Source organism: Scophthalmus maximus, chromosome 3 (assembly GCF_022379125.1).
Source record: "Scophthalmus maximus strain ysfricsl-2021 chromosome 3, ASM2237912v1, whole genome shotgun sequence".
NCBI lineage: Eukaryota > Metazoa > Chordata > Actinopteri > Pleuronectiformes > Scophthalmidae > Scophthalmus > Scophthalmus maximus.
Window position 1 is genome coordinate 2472501 of NC_061517.1, and position 20000 is coordinate 2492500.

At 47.1% G+C, this 20000-nt stretch overlaps 1 protein-coding gene across 7 annotated transcripts in view; it reads right to left on the reverse strand.

The window, feature by feature from the left end:
- LOC118316315 (nuclear receptor coactivator 3) overlaps positions 1–20000 on the reverse strand; it is a 46346-nt gene that overhangs the window by 18008 nt on the left and 8338 nt on the right. For 5 of the 7 annotated variants that reach the window (XR_004795168.2, XR_004795167.2, XR_004795165.2 and 2 more), the window contains exons 2-5: positions 11866–12011; positions 6969–7030; positions 1796–1903; positions 240–400 (exon numbers count right to left, since the gene is read on the reverse strand). Coding sequence is in view for 4 of the 7 variants with exons in the window: in XM_035644011.2 (XP_035499904.2) it covers positions 240–400; positions 1796–1884 (250 nt within the window). In the remaining 3 variants the exon portion in view is untranslated. The remainder of the gene's footprint in view (positions 1–239; positions 401–1795; positions 1904–6968; positions 7031–11865; positions 12012–20000) is intronic. The other 2 variants (XM_035644009.2, XM_035644010.2) reach the window with 2 other exon arrangements.

The following is a 20000-nucleotide window of genomic DNA, read 5'->3' on the forward strand; positions in this document are numbered from 1 at the left end:
ACGCACACGCACACACACACACACCAATGCGAGCTTCACAAAGCTTTGCCAATGTTTCCTCCCAAACATAAACAGTTGAGGCTGTGAAATTTGAGGGGAGATGAATGACTGATTCGTCCTTGCACCTGGGCTCTGCGCGCGTGTGTGTGTGTGTGTGTGTGTGTATGTGTGTTCTCAACAGTCCGTCTGGCCGCAGCCTTCCAGCGTTTCAGGATTTCAGGCGACCGCGTTCCGCTCACCCTGCTCTTTGATCTGGCGGATCTGCCGCACCGTCTCTTTGAGGATGGCACATTTGTCCGGCTTGACGTTGAAACTGTCGATGTCGCCGAGGTTGGCCGAGATCAGCTCCGCCAGCTCCTCGATGTACTTGCTCTCCTGCTCCCGACGCTTCCTGTCACACCTGCGCCCAGGGGGGGGGGGGCAAACGTGCAGAGGTTAACGCTGAGCTTACGTCACTAACCCCACTTTTCACTTTCTCTGTCTTTAAATCAGAAAACAACACAGCAGAGCGCAAGTTGCTCATTTGGAGAAAGAAAATTGCATGGCAACTAATTGCTCTTAGGGCAAAGTGAAGCACCAGAAGAGAAGTTGCCGGTGGTTTTGCGTTGCTGCTTAAACATATTACAGAATGACTCTGCACCTTGCAAGAGTCATTTGCTGACAGAAGTAAATGAACATCTCTGAAAAAAGCTGTATGATGCACGTCAAAGGAACATTTCGGACATTTTTTAAAACACACGTTAGAGAGTTAAATGAGCAGAGACTCAAATCAAAGCTGCGACCTACATACGAGGCTGCAGCCAGGAAATCATTAACTCAGCTTAGCTTGTAAAAAGCCCACATGGACGGGTGACAGTTTTCGTTCTGCACTACTTCCTGGTTCTTGCAGGAGACTGATCGAGAGATAATACGACCTCTTGTCATTCTGTTTAAAGTTTAAAAGAAACCAGATAATAATAATGAGCTTCAGAGATGATGGTGGGTTTTCAGTCGTGATGCTAAGCTAATCTAACAGGCGTGAGAGCTGTGATAATATTGTCATAAAAATTAACATAGAAAATGTCAAACTTTTTACCTAAATGAATATTGAATATTGTCTGTGTTCTTTCACACAGGATGAGATTGAATCTCACTTATTTTGACGGAGATTAAAAAAGTGAGTCTTACTGTACTCACTTATCGTATTACTGTACACACCTCACCCATAATACATTCATATCATTACCACAGTCAAAACTGTACATATCTGTCCATATATCTGTCAATACACATATATTACTGTACTGTTTTACTGTCACATATAATATATTCATATCATTACCACTGTCTATATCTGTCCATAGTGCATTTACTATACTCTTATAACATACTTTATTTAACTTCTTTAGTGTATTAATACTTGTCAATACTGTTCATACTGCACATATCCTATTTATATTTTATTTTACTTTACATACTCTGCAGTACTCTGTTATTCTGCATTTTACTGCTTTTTTTTGCACTTATGTTGTTGTCTCAGTTCTTGCAATGACAATAAAGTTGAATCAAATCTTGGGTAGCTACATTTTGGAGGTTTTGGAGACAAATCATGAAATAAAATGTCCAAAGTTCTACCCACAGTAGAAGCTACGTACAGTACAAAATCTTTTTGCAAACACACACACACACACACACACACACACACACACATCACAGCGAACATGGACGACAGGAGCACTCGTGTCCCGGGCGACGACAGAACTCCACTGACCCAGTAGCCCACTTTCCCCCCTCGCTCGGCGTCAGACACACTCACCCCAGACCGGGCGTGTCGCAAGTGGAGAGCTTGCGTTTTCGGTTTTCCGAGCTCAGAGGCTCCATGGAGTTCTCCCCCAGTCCGCTCATCGCGTACACATATCAGCACCTGGGTGAAAAGGAACACAAATAAACACACAGGTGTGAATAAGGCTTTTCATCCAGAGGCGGGATTATTATTATTATTATGTCCCAATTAGCCTTTTATCGTTTATGGATGAAGGGAAGAGGACAAGGGAATCTTCCCGCCAACACAAAGGCAGGTTGTAAAGCGGAGACAGTGCAGAGTTAAATATGCTTACATCATGCAAATCATATTCTCCTGGCAGACTGACGAACATAAACATGTCTCATCGGCCTCCTCTTCCTCCTCCATACTCCTCCTCCTCCTCCTCCTCTTTGGAGAAAATGAGCCTGAGCGTGTGAGGTTGCATTAGTGTGTGTGTGTGCGTGTGGGCCTGTTCATGTCACACACACACACACACACACACACACACACACACACACACACACACACACACACACACACACACACACACACACACACACACACACACACACACACACACACACACACACACACACACACACACACACACACACACAGGATTAGCGGTGTCTCTGATGATAAGCCACGGCGCACCACTAACCCCGTTAGACAGCCGTCTGTCTCCCATAATGCATCACACCTCGTCTCCAGGAAATGAGCTGATAAAGGTGGTGGTGGGGAAGAGGAGCAGGTGGGAGATGAAGAGGAGGAGGAAGGGAAGGGAAAAGAGGGAAAGAATAAGGGAGGGAGGGAGGAAGGGAGGGAGGGAGAAGCCGGTGTTGTGAAGTGAGCCGTGATTGGTCACTTTCTTTGCCACAGTGACAGCGGCTGACACTGGGGAAAGGTAGGAGGGAGTGAGGGAGGGAAGAGAGGGAAGTAAATGGCAGGTGGGAGAGAGAGAACACAAATAAAGTGGGAGCCAGTGGATGGAAAGAGAAAATGCAGAGGAAGAAAAAAATACCGGGGGGGAATCAGAGCGAAGAGAGTGAGGCGGAGGCAGAGGGAGGGCTACGAGGAAAAGAAAAAAAAGATAGAGGCATGTGAGAGGAAGAGGAGGAACAGGTGAGTGGGCCGAACGTCCCCCTCTTCACCTTCACAGCCTCCTCGTTCACTTGATTACACGGTTCTCCTCTGACCACAGCTAATCAGGCCAGTCGCTCTCATCATCATCAGAGCGAATCCATGACCACGTCTCGTGTGTGTGTGTGTGTGTGTGTGTGTGTGTGTGTGCGTTTGTGTTTTGGACGGAGGATGTTATCACACTCACATCTGTCTGAAACTCATCGTCTCGTGGAGACGGAATCAATGTGGAGGTTTCTGAGAGAATTCCCTGGTAAGACAACAATGGAGGAATTCTCCCGACTCTTCCTCTCAAAGCGAGAGAGGAGCTCTGGAGATGCTCCGCTCCTCCGGTTCAATCCCTCCTGCTCAGAGTTTCTTTCAAATCTCTCTTTTTTTTTAATCCCTCCCTCGAGATCCCTCCCCATCCCGTCTGTCTGTCTGTCTGACTCACTGTCTCGTTGCCTTTGTCTCGCTGCCTACCTGCGTTTCCCTATCGCATACCCTCCTGTCTGCCTCCCCCTCTTAGGACCATAACCCCCCCCCCCACACACACACACACACACACACACACACACACACTTGCTGTTGTCTGATGAAACCATAACCACGAGGGAGACGACACCAAAAAGAACAGAGGGGCGGTTACAAAGTCGGCGGGTTGGGAAGCAAAGTGTTTGAGTGAAACTCCATCTTCGCCCACCCGCCCGCCCGCCCGCCTATTGATGGGAGTTCTGAAAGGGGGAGTTGCTCTAATTGCGGATTGAATGAGGCGGCCCCAGAGAATGGTTGATTAGGAGGCTGCTGAATGCCCCAGGGAAATGGGTCACCTCCAGCCTGGCGCGGGCCGCCCACTCTCCACAGTGCAGAGAGAGAGAAAGTCAATTACACGCCACAGGCGGAGTGGGGCCTGGTGGCGGCGGGGCGGTGGGGCGGCGGTGGGCCCAATGCAGCAGCAGGGGGCAGCGGGAACGAGACGCGTAAAGAGACGGGAGATGGGCACGAAGATGGGCAATTTTTTTTTTGAAAAAGGAGAGAGACTGAGATGTGACAGGATAAGAGTCAGTTTTCCTTCACCTGAGCTACTGGAGAATTTTGGTAAATGCAGATAAATCAGGAAGACGGAGTCCAAACTAACGACGGCTGGTTGTTCAGAAACAGCCGTGAACACTTGATCACTGGACGACATTTCTTTTCCGGCACACATAGCACATCTTTCTTTTTTCAGAATATTACGATGGTTTGATTGTAATGCAACACTTCTTTTGGGACATTTACTTAAAATGTACTCAGCTCAGTTTCATACAGAGTATGATAATACATTTTTTTTTCCTATTTGATTTCTATTGAGATGGAAGAACAGAGAAAGTGACAAAAAGGACGACATCATTTAGACACAAAAGTTCAACAGCATCTGAGGCCAGGCGACGTCTTTACATCTACTCCTGATCTGATGCTTCTCATTTCAGTCGAAAGACGAAAGTTAATCAATGAATCGATTAGTAATCGACTGCTAAATTAATCACCAACTATTTTGATAACCGATTAATCGGTTTCTGTCAAAATTCTCTGATTTCAGCTTCTTAAATGTGAATATGTTCTGGTTTCTTTGCTCCTCTCTGACAGGAAACTGAACATCTTTGGTTTGTGGAAAAAACAACAACATCATCTTCAGGTTTTGGGAAACACGATCGACATTTTTCACCATTTTATGCACCAAACTAATCTATTAATCAAGAAATCGAGAAAATAATCTACAGATTAATCGATAATGAAAATAACTGATCTGTTCTGCTGCTGATTGTACAGGTGTGAGCTCCGACAACACTGAACCTCTCAGCAGAGGAAAGTTTGACCTGGTTTTTCTCAACCCTGCTCTTGACCATAATGATTTCACTGCCTCCACCGCTGACCCACATATTTTCCAGGTCGCTACACGGGTGTGTAGGGAGGATCACTCCGTCGCAGCGACCCAGACGCCCAGCAGGAACCACACACTCACTTTTTACGGGGGAAACGCAGAGGAAGCAGCTCAACTCGTAAACCTGTAGCTCCGATGAGTTCACACATTACAGGACACGAGGAGACGAGAAGGAGAATATCTTCAAATCAATCAACACTTTGTCTGATAAGATTAAAAAAACTAATACCGGGTTTCTCTGAGATTTACTGTAGTTTAAAAAAGTACAAAAATTCAGATACCAATATATCATCAAATATATAGTAAAAAAAAAAGCCACTGATCCCTATGGTGGCGTTATCAAACCCTTATGACAAAGAAATGTAATGATGGTTTGATATTTTACATTTTAACCAAAAACTTTATTATACAAATACAACAAAAAAAATATAGAGAACTTGACACTCACATCACTTACATAAATTTGAATATTTATATTCAAATGTAATGCAATATTACAGTTTGATTTCAGGGATCAATCAGGTACTATTTGGGGTTTTTTTGGGGGGGGGTTAAGTGAAAACTAAGTTATGCTTATAATTTTAATTATAAAGTTTTTTTTTATTAATTAACTGGAAATGTGTGTTTCTTTGGTTTGCGCTTAGAGTGCAGGGAGCAGTGTGCAGGAGGCAGAGTGCAGGGTGCGAGTGGAGGGTGTAGGGAGCAGGAGGTAGGGTGCAGGGAACAGGACTCAGGAGGCAGGGTGCAGGGAACAGGGTGCAGGGAACAGGACTCAGGAGGCAGGGTGCAGGGAACAGGGTGCAGGGAACAGGACTCAGGAGGCAGGGTGCAGGGAACAGGGTGCAGGGAACAGGGTGCAGGGAACAGGACTCAGGAGGCAGGGTGCAGGGTGCAGGGTGCAGAGTGCAGGAGGCAGGGTGCAGGGAACAGGACTCAGGAGGCAGGGTGCAGGAGGCAGAGTGCAGGAGGCAGGGTGCAGGGAACAGGACTCAGGAGGCAGGGTGCAGGGAACAGGGTGCAGGGAACAGGACTCAGGAGGCAGGGTGCAGGGTGCAGGAGGCAGAGTGCAGGAGGCAGGGTGCAGGGAACAGGACTCAGGAGGCAGGGTGCAGGGTGCAGGGTGCAGGAGGCAGGGTGCAGGGTGCAGGGTGCAGGGTGCAGGAGGCAGAGTGCAGGAGGCAGGGTGCAGGGTGCAGGGAACAGGGAGCACGGTGCACGGTGCTGCCTACAAGAGTGAAAGAAGGTGACGGAGTTAGCAGGGCCAGGGCGGTTGTGTTCAGGCTGGGTGAAGCAAATAGCTCCACCGCCGCCTCCGCCCCCCCTCGCCACCGCCCGCCTGCCAGACGCTCTTTCATAATCTCTGTTGACAAAACAGAGGCACGCGGCCCTGGTGAGGCCTTGTAAAGTCACACCAGTGACGTGACGAGAGCTGCAGCTGCTTCGCTCTGACTCCAGCCACAGACCGACTTCACCAGCCCCCAGCTCCACGTCCGAGTTGACCCACGTCATATTTTATTACTTCTGCAAAAAATGTAACTGGTCTGAACCGGTGGAGCAGAATCAACCAGCTCCTACTCTTCTTCATCCTCCCTGCTTTTCTTCCGTTTCTTCTCCAGCGTTTCCTCCCTCCCTCTCTCACCAACCTCATACCTCCTTTCTGCTCGTCTGCAGCCACGAGCGAGAACATCTGTGTGTGTGTGTGTGTGTGTGTGTGTGTGTGTGTGTGTTGTTGTCACCTGCAGACACAGGTAAAAGATGAATGCCCTCCCTCATCCCCTGTGGCAGGTTGTAGCGCAAAGAATAATTTGACTTCTCGTCTCGTCTCCCCTGTCGTCGTCTTCCCACACTTCCTTTTTTCCCCCTCATCTACCTTCTCACCACTTCTTTGTTTTCCTCCTCGTTGCTGCTGCCAACACTTTTTCTACTCAACTACAAAAAAATACACACACCTCCATAAAACATTTTGATTTTGCTAAACACACACACAAACACACACACACACACACACACACACTGTTCGCTGTGCTCAGGTCGGGAGGATGTTGCAAGAATGTGGCAACATCAAGAAACTGTCTGTGGAAAAACTGCTCAACCTAAAACCCCAGCAGGCCGTTACCATGCCAACCATACGGGATGTTAGCCCACCTTGAAAATGGCGCCGAGATGATGGATGATTAGATTGTGGTCCTTTGCCTGGTTAACTGAGTCTGGAGGGGGGGAGAAAGAATGGTAAAATTAAGTTTAACAGTCACGCTCAACAATGCACATTCATGATAATGATATTAATCCACAACAACAAGCAGCGTTATTAATCAGAGGCCTGCGGACACATGCACAGGAAGCTGCATTAACAGCTTAATGAGCAGCGGCAAAGTGTGAGTGAGCCGCGACTCGCTGCAAGCCTTTGTCTTCATCACGGCTGCACACACACAGAGCAAACACACACACACACACACACACACGTACAGAGCACACACACACACACACACACACACACACACACACCATGTGAAAGGGGATGTGGAGACACAAGTTTAACAGGAAACCCAACGGTCGAAACCTGAAAGTGACGACAGCACCAGATCAATAATTCAGCCGGTCGGTAACTATAAAAAGGACAAAAGAGAAGAAAGTGCTTCCTCGTTCTTTTCCCCTTCACAATCCATAAAACTGGATTTTTAACATCGAATAAATGTTATCGTTAAATATCCGTTGTCATGTTTTATGGACTCGGAGCAAGCGAAAGAAAAAAAAACCCTGTTAGACCGCTTCATCGCTGTGATCTCACAAGAACACAACACGCTCGTTTACGTCCATTTAGACCCTGATAAGAAACGTGTGTGTGTGTGTGTGTGTGTGTGTGCGTGTGCGTGTGCGCGTGTGTGTTTTGGACACGCAGAGTCGTTGTAGTAGCTCAAGTGTTCCATCTGAACAATCACAAGAGAGGATCCTGTGGGGGGTAAGGAGTGTGTAACCATGGAAAATGCCAGGCGTTTCCATGACACCCCGTCATCAGTGGCGCACGCCGCCAGGATGTCTCATGTTCAGCTGTCACTGGGCCTCGGTGAGGGTGTGTGTCTCTGTGTTTGTGTGTGTGTGTGTTTTTGTGTGTGTGTGTGTTTTTGTGTTTTTGTGTGTGAGAGAGAGAGACAGAGAGCGAGAGTGTAAGTATACTTTCATTTTTAAAAAGAGGAAGTGAGAGAGTGTATGTTTTCTTCCTCAGGTTGTGTGTGTGTGTGTCCTCATGCCTATGTTGTGTATGTTTACGTGTGTGTGTGTGTGTGTGTGTGTGTGTGTTTGCACGTGCCTGTGCACCATTCATCGTCAGCAACCTGACCGCTGGCTGCACCCATGATTGGGAGCAGATGGGGACTGGTGGAGTGTGTGTGTGTGTGTGTGTGTGTGTGGGGGGGGGGGGGGGGGGGGGGTGCTCTAGTTTAGGTGATATATGGACTCTCACACCAACAAAGAGCCTCCTTCATCCAATGTGTTTCCTATTAATTGAAGGGGCAGAGAAACGGAGGCGGTTGCTTAAAGCAGTGAGAATTTATAGCTCGGCTGCGAGAAGAAGAGAAAAAATGTTACTGGCTCTATTTTCTTTTTTTCATGCAAAAGTTGTGACAAAGCAAAGAGCAGTGCTCCACGAGCAGGGACGAGAGACTCTTCAGAGAAAGCATCATCCGTGCGCTGACGTCGACTCGGCCGCGACAGTCGCGATGCGGCGGAGCAACGTTCAGTCTTCTCACAGTCTCGTTCATCGCCTCACGCTGCTCGTTCATCGCCTCAGCGGAGATCAGAGCGAGCCTGCATCCTCTCACCGTGAGGATCTTTGTGCCCGTCTGTCTGACGTGACAGCGTCTGATACAAAATGGCACAGGTCTCATTTAATAAGAGACTTTTGTTATTTTACTCAGTGGTTAGTTGGTTTGTATGTACTTTTGACATGTCTTCGTCTTTTCCATGAAGCAGAAGTGGCGGCATGGTGGTGCAGTGGTTAGCACCGTCGCCACACAGTGAAGACCTGTTCAGACTGAACCTTAGTCGATGAAAAAACATAAAAATGATCTAGAACTTGAAGCTGTTTCTGCCTCGTTGGTAAAAGTTCATGTTCTCGCAGGATTCCTGCACCTTTTGGTTAATTTCTTCATGGTTGAATAAACATATTGTGTCTCGCTTTTGGACAAAAGCCTCTGTGCAATTGTTTTTGGCTCCTTGGGTTTCGGTGGTTTGATGACATTTTACTGAATCTGAATCCGGTTTCAGATCCTCTCACTGGATCCAAATCCGTTCTTCCAATCTCTCTTAGCAGATCTGATTAAGTTCGGCTTGTGACAATTTTTGCAATATACTGAAGTTACAAAAAAAAAGCTAAAACTGGACTCAGAAGAAGAAGAAAAGTAAAACAAGAGGCGGACACAGAGGCGACGAGTCGAGCGAGAGAAATATTGTCACGTCAGTCACAGAGGACAAATGGAGTTATCTGATCAATCAAAAGGCTCTGGTTTAGTAACCTGATCGATTACAGCCACGATTCAAGTGACCGTTTCGATTCTGACTCCTGAAACTGAAGTGCTGCAGTCGGCCATATTGTGTCAGTCCTCGTGCCATCGTGTGACGAAGTGACAAGAGACATTTTGGGAGTTTGGGTTCAAGCTGAACATTTCACTTTGGCCTTTAATAAAGTCACTTGTGAAATGAACCAAAACCCGTCAGTACGAGTGTGTGTGTGTGTGTGTGTGTGTGTGTGTGTGTGTGTGTGTGTGTGTGTGTGCGTGTGTGTGTGTGTGAATGTGTGTGTGTGTGAATGTGTGTTAATGCGTGATGAGAAACTGCAGCACAGACATTAGAAATAGGGTTTTTTAAGGGGTTATGAGAAATAGTGCATCCATTACATAAACTGTCAAAGTGTTTCTAATTCAAATTGTCCCTACTCTGTTTTAAGTACAAATAAATGAATGAAAATAATTAAAGGATCCATAAGTTAAATAACATAAAGTTATATAAGATGAGATAATACTTTATTGATCCACATGGGGGGATTCAATCAGCTGATCCACCTGGTCAGACTGAGTGGCATGTGACACCATCTGAGTGATTGATTGATTTTTAGTGTTTGATAAGAGATTTGTTTCAGTGTCTGAGGAAATGGATCCAAACTGGAACAAAGAAGCATCCAGATCCAAGTTTGATGAGTTTTATTTAAATATAACAACATAACGACTACAGTCATAATTGATCACGTCCAATCAGAGAGGATCTGTGGAGCGTCGCCAGGCGACTGATTGATCTGGTTTGTTCTATAACGTCTGTCTGCTGCTGTAACGACTGTGAATAAGGGAAAGTGTGAACCCGCCAGCAAACACAACGGCGTGTGTGTGTGTGTCTGTGTCTGTGTGTGTGTCTCCCCCCCTCCCCAGCGCTCACACTGGAGCAGAATAAGAGTCGAGCCACATCTTGTCACTTTGCCTCGTCTTACACAAATCGGACCACAGAGAATAATAATATAAAATTAAAACGAAAACTCTCCTCCACAGACGAGGGGGGAACTGAAGAGCGGGAGCCATTCTCAACGACCCTGCAGCCTTCAAAAAAAAAAAAAGAACTTTGTGTTTTTTTTCTTCAGCCGGGACAAAAAGTGCCAGTCGCGCCGTCGAACACACACTCTCTTCTGTTTCTCTTCTAAAAACAAAAAGCTTCTTACGTTCAGCGAGCGAGTGAGAGTAAAGTCTTTTCTTCCATCTTTAGACCAATTACCACTTATCACAGCTCACAACCCGCTGGCTCACACTTCAATACTTATCACAGAGGGATGAGAGGATGAGGGGGAGGAGGAGGAAGAGCAGGTCTGAAACTACGAGGACGCCGCGTTTGTGTGTGTGCGTGTCAGCCGCATTTTTACATATTCAAATAAAGGAAGCAGGCGTTTGCGTGAGTCATCCAGTTTCCAACAAGGTGGAAGGAAACCGAACTCACGCTACAGTCGACAGCAGCTGAACTCACAGAGAACGTTCGACAGAAGGGACAATGAAATGAACTCAAAATGATTCCATCAAGTTTTTTTGCAATAAATACCTCGAGACCACTTTAAAAAGGACAGTTACAGGAACGACCGACACTCACAGTGTACTTTTCTTATTGTTCTTATTGTTGAAACTATTCAGTGTCGTCGTTTGTTTGCATCTGTAACGTTTCTCTCATGATCATTAAAGTCAAGTTAAGATTTTACCCCTAACTTGTCACCTGGTGATGTAACTGCAAGAAAACACGCACGCTGCTCATTCTTCTGTGTCAAAACTTCATGACCCTCAAATGTTGACACTGTGTGTGTGTGTGTGTGTGTGTGTGTGTGTGTGTGTGTGTGTGTGTGTGGGGGTCAAACAACAGATACGTCTCTGAACATTTACAAGCAGAGCTGCAACAGTTAATTGATTAATCGGTGAGTGATCGACTACTAAGTTAATCGTCAACTATTTTGATAATCGATTAATCAGTTCAAGAAGTTTTTAAGGAAAAAAAAAGGTCCAAATTCTCTGATTTGATCTTCTTAAATGTGAATATGTTCTGGTTTCTTAGCTCCTCTGTGACAGTAAACTGAATATCTTTTGTGCGTGGACAAACAAAAAACATCATCTCCGACATTTTTCACCATTTTCTGACATTTTATGGACCAAACAACTAATTGATTAATGGAGAAAAAAAATTGACAGATCAATCGATAACTAATATAATCGTTAAGTGTAGTTGCAGCCCTGCAGTCTCCAGAGAACCTGAGCTTCGCGGTGTCACGCTGACGGATCATTAAAAAACTCAGTCAAACTCTGACCAGAATAAAAAGGTGCAGTTCATCAACAACATGTGACATGTGTTACTTTATGTGACCATGTCCTCGACGTGCTGAACATGTGTGTCGAGAGGAGGGAGGAGGGAGGAGGGAGGAGGGGTACGAACAATATGACGGGCCGGACGCATTCTTGCGCGTTAAGTGACGACAGTAATGTTGCTGATAAGATAAAGACGGTAACAGCAGCACACGTGTCCTCACCTTCGTCTGACACGGACTCACTCGTGTGTCACATGGACACGGCGAACGTGCAGGTTGTGAAGAAACAGGTCTGAGCTGCTTCACGTGTTTCAACAGTCCAACGCGTCCGTGTGCTCGGAACTGGGTTAAATAAAAGGGGACGACTTCTGTGGAGGAAAAGAGACGAGTGAATGAATGAATGGACTTTTAGTGGATTATTTAAAAATGTTCTTTACGCCACAGAGACAGGAAAGGAGAAGGAGATGCACGGTGAAATTTATTGGAGAAAAAAAAAAAATGGGGGAAATTAATCTTTGCTCAAGAGTCATTTAGCAGAGGCACAATGAGGCCACAGGCTGCGGAGGAGGCGGCTGCTTTTCCAGACGGTTCGAGTCTAATTAGTGGAGCAGGTCAATCAATAACAGCCCCCCCCCCCAGTCACCACCATCATCATCTCCCCCCCCCCCGATCTCTGGCCACGCCTCTGACCGTCATCCTGGTGCCACGGCAACATACAGCACAAACATCATCTGATACAACAGCAGCTTCGTCCTCTGTTCTCGAAAAACGGAACGTATCAAGGGTTTATTAAACGACTGCTGTAATCAGACCACATTAGTTTTATTGAGGTAAACCGAGAGTTACAAAATACACATGACATATCAAATCTGAAAATGCACGGTGGATCCGATTGGTCTAGTTTAATGGTCTTTGAGTTTAACGCTGTAAGTTGGATGTTTTTAAAGTCGCGTCATCGTTTGTTTTCACGTTTATCTGCTGAAGTTGGAAATTCTTAAAAGTTTGTATGTAAGTGTTAAAATCACGTCACCTGCGTGGACAGTTTCTGGGGGACAGGTGGCACGTCGCGGCTATGCTATGCTAACGAGGCCAGCAGTGCTAACCAGCAGCTAGCCGTCCAGACATCGACCGGACAACCAACCCATTCATTCAGGTAGGTAACACAAAGCGCCTCACCTAGGGGCCCATTTGGGATTACCTGGAATCGAACCCGGACCTTCTGTACCAAGGTCAGCGGTGTCACCGACTAAGACGTACCAGCTGCCGAGAACCTCTACCGAGACCCAACAGCTAACGTATTCTCTTGCGTTTCTCGTTGTTGTGTTTTGGGCTACATCCGCATCACATGTGTTTTTCCGTTTTCCGTACAATGCATCACTGTCCCCATGGTTACGCTTGCTGTCCTGGGCCGCGAACACGTTTGGAAATGATGACGCAAACAATTCTCTTCCTGATTGGTTCTCATCAGTAACGACACGGCGACCAGCGTCGCTAACACTTCCTGTCAGTGACAGTTCCACCATTGTTCTTTCTAGTGCAGTGTATTTTTCTGTAACTAAGCAACCGACTGCAGAGTAGTAGACTTAAATCTACTTTCTGTCTACACCGACACGCGCAAAAGACCAGTGTACCTGAATGGTTCATGTGATCTACGTTTTCAGGTGCGTTAAGACTGGACGGGGATTGTTTTTTTTAACAGCATTTTAAAACTAAGATGTAGTCGTGTGGATGGGCGTGGCCTCAGCGACACAAATAAAAGGAGGCAGGACTTGGGGCTGAAGGGCGGACGGAGGCGTGGCTGACGCCGAGACCCTGGTGTTGGTCGTCACACAATGGAATAAAAACTGGTCAAAAGCAAACTGACGAAACCCGGAAATCACTGATGTCGTGTTTAACGGAAAAGCCACGGGGGGGGAGTACGTGTTCAAAATCTACACGAAGGCAGTGAAATACTGAAAGGTTGAAATAGAGGTCAAATAAAAGAAACTCGCTGCAGTTGAAAAAAATACTTTTTGGAGGGAGGTTGGTGTGAAAGAACAGCATGTCAGTGTAAAGGTGTTTTTCTCACCAGGTAATTACAGCACATGCATATAAAACCCTCAGCAGCTCGTCACCGCTGCTGCTGCGGCTGCCAGGGGAACGCGCACTTGTTCTTCTTCTTCTACTACTTCTTCTTCTGCTGATGCAAGTGTGTGTGACGCTGAGCGAACGAGCTGCAAGACTTTCTTTAGCGGGAATGAGACGTTATTGGCTCACAACAACCCGTCAGTGTGGAGAGAGAGAGAACACCATCTTCTCCTCCTTCCTCACGCTCTCCATCTCCGCGGTGACAGTGAGGGAGCAGCTCCGACACATAAACACCACCCGCCCATCCCTCCCTCCTTCCTCCCCCCTCCTCCCTCTGTTTATTTACTCAGTCCAAAAAACTGCACAGCACAGGGGGGAAGGAAAAAAATGATGGGAGGTGTGGAGGAGGAGGAAGAGGAGGAGAGAAAACGAGGGGAGGAGGGAGGGAGGTAGACACACACAAACACACTGCAGATTCAGCTGCACACACGTGGATGGGACACACACACAGACACACACACACACACTCCCGGTGGAGCATCTAAATCACATTAGCCGCCTGCCTGACATCCATCACTCCCACAGACAAAAGCACAAGCCGGAGAGAGGCAGGGAAACTGCACGGCAACATGCATAACCACCCACAAACAAACACGCACGCACACACACACACACACACGGTCACACACACACACACACACACACACACACACACGGTCACATACAGAGCAGCCAACACACCTAGAAAACACATGACAGGTAGGAGAAGCCATCATCTCCTTCACCATATACTCACTATATTATAAATCAGAAATCACCTGGCGTTCGTTCGTCCCACGCACGCACGCACACACGCACGCACGCACGCACACAGCAGCTGTACAGTTCAGTACAGTTTCCACTCTCAGCAAAAGTTGCAGTAACGTCAGAGAAAAAAAAAATCTACAATTCCTATGATAATGCAAAGGGAAGAAAAAAAAAACATGGTTGCTTTAAATATTTAGAGCGGAAGCAGGAGCAGAGAAATCTTTCTTTTCCTGTCGGTATCAATCTTCTTTCCCATTAGGGGGGGTGGGCACCCTTATCTCAGTGTGTGTGTGTGTGCGTGTGTGTGTGTGGACAGATACTTTAGTTTGTTGGGGGTGGCTGTTATCACGGAGACGGTTCGGGTGCATGTCGGCGGGGTGCTTCTTACCTAATGGGATGCATGGGGAGTGTGTTTGTGTGTGTGTGTTTGTGTGTTTGTGTGTGTGTGTTTTATCTAATGGGTTGGCTCTTGGGGTAAGTAATTGGCTGGCAAGATGTAGGGGGAGGGAGGGGTAGGAGGATAGAGGAAGAGAGAGAATAAGTTTTAAGGAGGCCAGACAAACTTGGCTCCGTACACCATCAGACCATATGGGCACCACAGCTCCTCGTCCACTCGTCTATCAAGCCCGTCTCCTGCTCCCTCGCTCCCTCGCTCCTCCTCTGTCTGCTGTCTGGTTAACTTAATAACATCCACCTCTCAACCCACTGCAATATAAACATACATATATAAACATACATATATGTATATATATATTCTCCCTCCTGCCGTCTCTCATCCAAGACGATCGCTTCTGGCTTCCGTCTCTTCCGCACCTCCACGCCGTGAGCAAAAACCCTCCGCTCATTGTGGAGCTTAATCCGAAACCAAAAGGGGATTTTACTTCAATCGCATTAAAATGTGACAACTGACGGCGCCCCCGGAAGGTGCCGTCTCTCTCTCTCTCTCTCTCTCTCGCGCCCCGACGACTGTGTGTCTGCACGTGTGAAATAATAAAGTCAACAGTTACAGTAGACGCCGGTTCACGAGACGCGGCGAGCGTCTGCGAGCGTGCATCCGGCATCAAACCAACGAGAGTGAGAGGGCTGCACACACACAAACACACACACACACACACACACACACACACCAGCTGTTTGATGTGTATTGAGAGGAGCCATTAGAAGTGAAATGGGCTCTCCCCGCCCTCCAGATCTTAGTCAGAGCCACAGTTACACATCTATTTATACATTCACTCCTCTTCACATTTTCTTTTTTTCTCCAACAGGAGCAGTTTTGTGCAGCTCACAGTGGAGGAGGCTGCGTTTCCTCCTGCTCTTTTCTCCTTCTTCTTCTTCTCCTTGCCTCCCTCTGTCTCTCTGACTCCATCCCATCCCCCCTCTCTCTCTCTCTCTCTCTCTCTCTCTCTGTGTCTCTCTGGCTGTCTCCTTCCTCTCTATACCCTTCCCCCAGCTCTTTCCTGCTCTGTGCCTCCCTCTTTCCCTCCCTCCCTCTCATCAGGCTATATGCAGCAAGGCACAAATTCATCGGGGGGAAAGCGGGAGAGACGGCGAGGGAGAAGAGCAGGAGATAGAGGAGGGGGGGTTTTGGACTGAAAGAGAGCAAAAACAAGAGCGAGCGGCAGACTTAACAGGGAATGGAATGATGAAGGATAGATAGAAAAAAAAGGCAGAGAAAAAGTGAGTGGCATCGGGGGGAGGGGGAGGAGGAAGCTCACTCTCGCTACGGCGATGGGCGTTCCTCTCCCGGTTCCTGCGGGGTCAAAAGTTTAGCGTGGTTTTAATTTCACCTCTCCGCAGCCAATCGGAGCGCGTCTCCAGGCTGCCGGCTGAACTTTGACCCACTCGGAGAACTTGACTGTAAAGATGTAAAAGTCTCTCACTTTTCTACATTTTCTACAGTTTTTTTTAATTATTATTATCATTCCCTCTTTTTTCCCCACACAGAGGACAACCCCCCCCGCCCCCCCTTCCTCCCTCATGTTTATCTGAAGTCCTTGATAGCAGAGGAGGAGGAAAAAAAACAACTGAAACCCAGTTGTTTGTTGATCTGAAGGGAGGAGGAGGGGAAAAAAAGAGCCTTTATTGTTTTTTCAGCATTTCTCTCTACTTTCTTTCGCCGACGTTTCCCAAAACCAAACACCGAGGAGACGACGCGCGGGTCGACAACCACAAGATCAACAGCTTCTCCTCGGCGACGAACAATGGACGCCACGGCAGTGAAGGGGGGAATCAGTCCACAGTCCAACACACGCCGCTCGATCCAAACAACACACACATAAAAATACCAAGCGCTGAGACACACCCCGTGTGTGTACATGTGTGCGTGTGTGCGTGTGTGTGCAGGCATGTGAGAGGGGAGAGATTGTAAGTGTGTATCTACGAAGGGGGAGGAGGCTGCAGTTAGATCATAGCATCGGAGAGGGAGGGGCGGGGCGGCTCTGCAAATAGAGCGAGCAGAGAGTCGACACGGCTGGCGACAGAAAGTGGAGCGGCTTTCGAGTCTCTCGGAGCGAGACTACACCGCGCGCGTGTATCTGCTTCATCACTGTCTGAGTTTGTATGTGTGCGTTTGATTAATTAACAGCCATGGTCACTGAAGAAGCTCCCTGTTGTTCTATTCTCCACACATCAACTGCACAATTGCTCCCTCACACCCTCCTCCTCCTCATCCTCCTCCTGCTGCTGCATCCACCTGACTGCGATAATAAGACGCATGGAGACACACACACACACACACACACACACACACACACACACACATGCCCAAAGGCACGCACACACTCATGCTCACATCCTCATGAGGCAGCAGCAGATGAAGTGTAGACTGAGCCTCCATCCACCTGTAGCTGAGTCTTCACAGACGCCTCGTTCCCATCCAGAGCTAAAGAAGAAATGATCCGTTGTAATCTGCTTGCTTTAAAGAACAAGTCTGGTGATATTTAATATTTTTCTTATTGCAATTAAAAATCCAACAATAAGTCTACCATTTTCGAATAACGCAAAGACGCGAACACGAACGCTTCACTCGCTCCAGTTGAGGAGAGACAGGAATGCCGATGGGAGAGCGGCACAGAGCGGTTGTGCTAACCGGGGCCAAAGCTTGCGTCCAACTTCCTCGCTCACTCCTGCCGAGCTCTCCTCCTTCTTCTGGGCGAATGACTTGTGAACTAGGGGTCGACCGATTATCGGTACCGATATTCGCCATTTTTTATGATTATCGGTATGGGCCATTTTTTAAAGCCGATTTGAAGATAATTTTGAAATGTGTTAGTTTGTCTCTGATGCAGCCGCAGTCACGACTCTCTGGACTTTATCAACGTCCCGTCCATGTCTTGTTTGTTCAGCTTCATGATAATGCTGCTGACAGCTCCCTGCACTTTGTGTGTTCATTCATTTTGGAAGGTTAAACATCTGCTGTAGGGCAGATACAAAGTTTTGTGTTAAGAGTTTGTAATTTTTTAAATTAAGACGCCTTTTGACACTTTTTTTACTGCGGACAAATATCGGTTATCGGTCTCTAAGATAAGTAATCTGTCTCGGTATCGGCCCAGGAAAAAGTCATATCGGTCGACCCCTGTGGCTCTAGTTCGTCACCAGGGACGATAATATTATTCTAAAATCTTTTGGCAGCTTCACACTCATTAATCTTTTACTGTAAACTGTTGAACATCCTCGATCATATTTCATCTTCTCGCTGGTACCTTCTTCTTCTTCCTTGTTTATCTGAGTGCTATTTTGGATTGTGAACGTCCGGTGGAAGAAAACATCTGGCCAAGTCGGCAGCAGTCGGCTCATGTGACCAGAGTTTCCCAACAACACGACACAACATTTCTGCAGGAACACACCGTGTTCTTGGCCGAGCAGCCTTGACCAGACCTGGACTAAAGGTCGAAGTAGAAGTGTCCTCCAGGTAAATTATTAATGACTTGTTTTCTTTTCCTCCCAGCACCTCTGCTCTCTCTCTCTCTCTCTCATCCCATCATTCTCCTTCCCTCCCTCCCTCCCTTCTTCTCTCTGTCCAAGTCTAGTGTGGAGATGTGTGTTATTTTTAGCTCTGATGAGATGTGGAGAGCGATGGCGTTCGCGTCCTTTACAGGAGACCCGTCACCAACGTGTGAGACGACAAAATGGTTTCCAGTTCAACACACATACCGAGTGCACGAGTTTCACCGTGTAAGTTCAGACAAAATCATCCTGCTGACATGAATCCATCACGATTAAAGGTACAATCTGTGACGCTAATTTGTATAAATGTTCAACATTAGAAACTAAATAAGAACATGCAGTGACTTCTGAAAGGAATTGTTTGGTTAATACGTTCAAACGATGACTACATTGACAGGAACATCCAAACCCAAGTTCGGTGAACAGTTAAAAGTTCCTCTCTACTTTTCATGTCATGATGTTATACATGAATATGCTCTGATCTGTCTATTATCTGTTATTGAGGAAGAGATGAAACCAGCTGAGCACGACCTCTGACCTGAGAGTGGACCAGGAGCAGTGGAGAGAGTTCAGGCTTTGATGTTCAAATAGGAAATAATATTTAAATTGGATTTTTAAAAACCAAACCAATCGAATCCAACGCGACATCGATATGGGAGGCGGCAAAATTATCATTGTGAAATCTGTGATGGTTTTACTGAATGGACTTTGGACCCAGCTCCTCAGAAATAAGAATAAATGAGTCTTATTCCTCTGAAGTGAATGAATATCATGGTGCTAAATGAAGCCAAAAACATTCTTAATTCTTAGGAGAGGGAGATGGTGGGGCAGCGTGTTCTCTGAACACACACACACACGTCAACAGTCGGTCACTCAGTCGTCCATTAGTGGGGCCTGATCATCACCAGCCTCCTTCTGGACCTGCGGTGAAGCCGAGGCTGCTCTCACCTGATGGTCACCTGAGTCCAGCAGGAGATGATATTTCATCTTGGGGCATCAAGTCGAACCGACTGATGCCAAACTGCGGGAGCATTAACACGAGCAGAGCCTAGTTCTAAAAACGTTAAAACCCGACAGCTATGACTAAAAAAAGCCCCAGAAAGAGGAGCAAGGAGAAGAAGAAGAAGAACCAGACTCTTTGTCTCACATTGCATCAAATCAAATTTTTTTAAATTCAGTCACTGCCAGTTTACTACGACTCAGATCTCACCGGACTAACACGTCCGTGGTGAGGGGGGAGGGGGGGCAGAGGAAGAGGAATAGCTGATTCAACCAAAGACGGAACCCTGTGTGCCCGAGCGCGAGGCGGACACTCCGAGGGAATTCTGTCACTTCCCCAGCTCGGCACAAACAGATGGTGAAGGTCGTCAACTCAGCATAAAAAAAAGCAGCAGCTCGCGAACCACACGGGCGACGTCACGGCGGAGTTTAACACTCGGCCACGACTCGACTAACGGGCGGCGCGGGGAAAGCGCTTGCTCACGCTTCCCGTCAGTAACGGTTCCACCCCGTCGGCGCCTCAAGAAAACTTCCTACTT